The following is a 5,253-nucleotide window of genomic DNA, read 5'->3' as shown; positions in this document are numbered from 1 at the left end:
TGGGCGACCTATAGAGGATAAGAAAGAAAAGGGAGGAGAAGTAGAGTTATGTACAATGATGGGGAAGTGATCACTGCCGTAAGGATCGGAAGAAACAACCCATGTAAGGTGGCTAGAGTAAGCAGGAGAACAAAAGGTAAGATCAGGAGCGGTAGGAAGTTCGCGGGGACGGGGAAGACGTGTACGAGTGTCGGTATTCAGAAGCGTACAGGGTAAGGTGGGAAGGAGGCGATACAAAGCAGAGCCAGCTGGGTTGGAAAAGAGAGCCCCCCGAACGGGTGGTTACAATTTACGTCACCGCCTACAATCCAGGGAGGGAAAAGGAAATTAAAAAGATAGGGCAGAGATGATCAGGAGGGTGGACATGAGGGGAAATATAAAGGTTAACCATAGTGAGAGAGTGAACGGTGATCATTTAGCATTGAACTTCTGGGTATTGGATAGGAGGAGTTTGTGAAACGTAAGGCAAAGTATTATGAATGCCGAGAGAGAGTCTCGCTCGACCGTCTGGGCGAACATCATGAAGCCAATGGTAGGAAGGGATATTAAAACGGTAGGAATCTGTAAGCCGGGTTTCTTGGAGTAAGAGAAAAGACGGATGAAATAAAGATATGAGGTGATGTAAGGCATACATTTTACTGCAAGAACTCCTCATGTTCCATTGTAAGAGATTAGAAAAGAGTGAACCAGATGATGTTATTGTAAATGTGATTGTAATAGCTTAAGTATGGTGATGCAAGATTTATAGTCGGAAGGAGAAAATTTGTGTTGAGATTTTTTTAAAATAGAAAGGATAGAAGAAACAGCGGAGGAAAAAGAAGGTAGAGGATCTGCCGCATGTGACGGTTTCTGAAAAGCTGTGACGGTGCTGGGAAGGGAAGAAAGTGCTAAAGGGAATCCTTCAGTTGGAAGAGATCGGGCAGAAAGAGAAGGCGAAGAGTGAGGACTAAGAGAGCACTTTTTTCGAACACCGGAAGGAGAGGAAGGAGAATAAGAAGTGGAAGGCCGAGAGAGCAGCTGAATATGAAAAGGAAGCAGAGATAGGGATAGAGAACGGAGTAAACTAGAAGTGGCAAGAGAGGACGAAGTAGAATGGGTAGATGGATCTCCCTTTCAGAGGCGGCCTTTGGGGGTGGCGACTGGGGCGTCCGCCCCAGGCCCCGCGATAGGATATTCTCTTGTCACAGTCAGCTCAAATATGCGGGGCCTCTGCAACATTTTAATGTACCGTAGCTTAGAGTTAAGTGAATACTTTGGCCAATAATACGGTGTGGTGGATTTCTTCGGAAACCAGTTTTCATAAACCAGAACTTCTTACTCAATATTTTACTTTTAGAAGCTTTAAATTTCCGAAATCTACACCATTACTATGAAAGCGTTTAGCATGATATTTTTGGTTTTAAAGTACCGTAATATTTACGCCATTGAGTTTCGGATTAACAACGGGTCAGCAAACAAGGCGACGCTAATACCATGCACGTGACTCTAAATGGCCTTATCTCAACTTTTCTTTGTTGTCGAAATAGAGTGAGAAGTCATGTTGTTTGTTGCTTTTGGGTCAGAAGAGTGGTCCTGTTGCTACGGACACCTCTGAGTCATCGCTTCCAAGAAATAGCTCCTATTGTACGCCTTGTGTAGCACCTCAGTTTGGCTTCGGAATTCGGACCGCGCAGTCGTAGTGAGATGTGGATACGTAATATTATGATTAGTGCGTGAGTGTCTTCCGATTATTCGTTTATTGGGTAAAGAATAAGTGACCATCATGAGTGGCAGAGACAGAGACAAATTCCGTAAATACGAAAGTGGGGCTGCGAAAGCCAAGAAACGGAAATATAAAGATGATTTCATTCAGAAGCAAAAGGGATATTTGGACAAGTTTGTTGTAGCGGTAAAATCAGCGGATCAACACCGAAAACTTGAGAACACGAATGATGATTTGTCTGTGATTGTGAGCGACCGGTGTGATGCGACAAACCAGGTTGTGATACCAAGTTTTGCGTCCGACGAAGACAACAAACTAGCCGGCAACAACTGTTTTTACGCCCTGTTGTCCCACAAGCAACAATGAAAACTTGGTGCAATTCTCTGGGGACAACGTTGTTGCAACAGACCCAGAAAGTGACCTCTCCTGTGAAAGCGTGACCATTCCTCTGCATACTTCTGACACTCTTCAAACGACGAGCACACTGTTCGAGGACATATACGGTCCAGGTAATTGGAAACATATTAACAGTGAAGTGCGTGACATGTTAGTGGAGTAGGGTCCAATCAGGCTAAGTGACTGTGAATACCCAAAGGACGAAGGTAACGGTCATTTTTCGAACAATTTCTTTACACGGAGGATGCCAAACGGAGAAGCAGTGAATAGGCGATGGCTAAGTTATTCGAAGATCAGAGACAGAGTATTTTGTTTTCCTTGTAAGTTGTTTGGCACGACAGCTACTAGAGGCCAGTTAGCAAACGAAGGCTGCTGCGACTGGAAGCATCTTGGCGATAAACTTCAGCACCACGAAGTTTCTGTAAATCACGTTAATTGCATGACAGCGTGGTTGGAATCAGCTCGGAGAATGTCCAATGGTAGCGCAATAGATAACATGATGCTAGAACGAATTAGAAAAGAAAAGCTGCATTGGCGTGCAGTGTTAACAAGAATTCTAGCGATTGTACAGTACCTTGCCGAAAACAACAGCGCATTTCGTGGAAGAACGAAGAAACTTTATGCGCCGAACAATGGTCAGTTTTTAGGCTTAATTGAGATGCTGGCCAAATTCGATCCAACCATGCAAGAACATCTCCGCCAAATTAAGAACGACGAATCTCACGACCATTACCTCGGGCATAGCATCCAAAACGAGCTTATCGACCTGATGGCGTCAGAAGTAAAGGGGAAAATTATTGATAAAGTGAAACTTGCTAAATATTTTGCCGTCATCCTTGACTGCACGGCTGATGTTGGCCACAAAGAGCAGATGTCCCTAATATTGCGTTTTGTGGACGTATCAGATCCGGAAGTGAAGGTGGTGGAGCACTTCATCGAATTTCTGGATGTGGACAACGCAACAGGAAAGGGGTTGTCTGAAGCTCTTCTTGCCGCACTGGCGAACCTCGGTCTGGACATCGCCGATTGTCGTGGCCAGGAGTACGACAATGGTGCGAACATGAAGGGAAAACACCAAGGAGTTCAAGCGCACATTCTTCGCATGAACAGTCGAGCATTTTACACTCCGTGTGGCTGCCATAATTTGAACCTTGTTTTAGGAGACATGGCTAAGTGCAACTTCCAAGCAGTGACGTTTTTTGGTGTCATACAGAGAATATATAAATGCTTTGCTGCCTCGGCTGAAAGGTGGAAAATTTTGGAAAAAACCGTGTCTTTCATGACTACAAAATCACTTTCAGAAACGCGGTGGGAGTGCCGCCTGGAAAGTGTGAAAGCGCTGCGTTATCAGACGAAAGAAGTCAGAAAGGCACTGTTCACTGTCGCAGATACCGCCAATGATCAGCTACTAAAAAGTGAAGCCGAATGTCTTGCAAATTATGAGCTCGAAAGCTTCGAGTTTATTCTGAGCTTAATCATGTGGTATGACATTTTATTTCCTGTGAATGCTGTCAGCAAAACTTTGCAATCAGCTGACATGCAGCTCGATGTGGCAATACAGCAAATCAAAGGCCTTGTTACTTTCTTGAGAAAGTACCGGGAAACCGGACTCTCCGATGCTATGATCGCAGCAAAGGAAATTGCGTCCGAAATGAACGTAGCTCAGAAATTCAAGGAACGAAGAGTCAGATGCAAGAAAAAACAATTCGATTATGAGGGTAACGACGAAGAAACATCTTCGCCGGAGGAGTCCTTCAGAACAGGATATTTCTTATGGATAGTGGATCAAGCACTTACCTCAATGGAAAAAAGATTCGAACAACTGGAAGAGTATGCTTCAATTTTTGGATTTCTATACAACTTGAAGGGTTTGCGGTCATTGAACGACGATTATTTGTTAAAGTGCTGCATGGATTTGGACAACATGTTACGCGCAGAAGATTCACGCGATTTGGACTGGATTGACTTGTGCGCGGAATTGAAGATTTTTCGAGAAATGCTTCCTGATAACATAAATGCTGCCCAAGAGTGTCTTCAGTACGTTTAGCCCATTCAAGATTCATTTCCCAACATCGTTATTGCATACAGAATTATGTTGACAATTCCTGTGACAGTTTCCAGCGCGGAAAGAAGCTTTTCGAAGTTGAAACTTATCAAAAACTATCTACGATCAACAATGTCGCAAAACAGATTGTGCGGTTTAGCTATTTTGTCCATCGAAAAGGAAGTTGCCTCAACAATGGACTACGAGGACCTTATCAACGATTTTGCACAGCGAAAAGCCACAAAAGTGTATTTCCGTCTGTGACCGTCAAAGCAGCTGCTTCGTAAGTAAGTGATAGTTTTATTATGTGTTCTAGTTTGTTGATCTTGCATGCATTTAAAATGTTTCCGAATCATTAATGTCGTAAGTTATATCGACCCTCATGCCATAAGAACCCCTTACCCCCTCAAAAATTTCACCTATGTTTCCTGGCTTCGGGGGGGGGCTTCGCCTACCGAATCCCCCGCCCGCGGCCCCGCATACTACTAAGGCCGCCTCTGCTCCCTTTAAGGAGCGTTGTGCAGGGGTCGTGGTCAAATAGCGTCGTTTAGCATCGGTGTAGGATAGATGATCTGTAGCCTGTAGGGTGTTAATTTGAATTTGTATGAGGCGTTCAGGACACTGAGGGAAGGTGGACACGTGGTCACCAACACAGTGCTTGCACTTGGGAGGTGCAGAGCAGGAGGAAGAAGGGTGGCCAGGTAGGCCGCACGGGACACAAGTTTGTTTACCACGGCAGGCCTGCTTAAAATGGCCGTAAAATAGGCAGTTAGTACATTGCGTTAGTACATTGCTTTAGTTGCAATTGTCCCATTGAGGATGGAAGAAGATGTAGAATCCGTAACAGAAGGTTGAGAATTGGAGGTTGGAGGTAAAGAAGAGTCAGATGTAGCGGGAACTAAGGAATCATCAGAGGAAGAACGTTTACGAAACATGCGACGAACATGTAAAATTGGAGCACTACATCGCAACGCAGTGATGAGTTCATCGTCCGTTAAGGACGGATCGACTCCTCGTAATATACCCTGACAAGAATCGGCATAGTTCTGAATGTAAGCACGCAAATTATGTGCCATCAATAAAGGATGTTGAAGGAAATCGTTGGCGGCTT

The 5,253-nt window shown here is 44.5% G+C and overlaps 1 protein-coding gene across 1 annotated transcript; it reads left to right on the top strand.

Annotated features, from left to right (window-relative positions):
* Positions 1-2,342: 2,342 nt before the first annotated feature.
* LOC145665189 (zinc finger MYM-type protein 1-like) lies at positions 2,343-4,145 on the top strand. The gene has a single exon (XM_081732474.1). It carries the CDS (start codon positions 2,343-2,345, stop codon positions 4,143-4,145), a length of 1,803 nt encoding a protein of 600 aa, XP_081588600.1.
* The last annotated feature ends 1,108 nt before the right edge of the window (positions 4,146-5,253 follow it).

The sequence above is a fragment of the Thermobia domestica genome, chromosome 11 (genome assembly GCF_964235325.1).
Source record: "Thermobia domestica chromosome 11, izTheDome1.hap1.1, whole genome shotgun sequence".
Lineage (NCBI taxonomy): Eukaryota > Metazoa > Arthropoda > Insecta > Zygentoma > Lepismatidae > Thermobia > Thermobia domestica.
Note: the sequence above shows the minus strand (reverse complement) of the source record. Positions and strands in the feature narration are given on the sequence as shown.

What these genes read in the sequence shown, in the direction of transcription:
- LOC145665189 (XM_081732474.1), top strand. Translation starts at nt 2,343, where the DNA reads ATGCCAAACGGAGAAGCAGTGAATAGGCGATGGCTAAGTTATTCGAAG.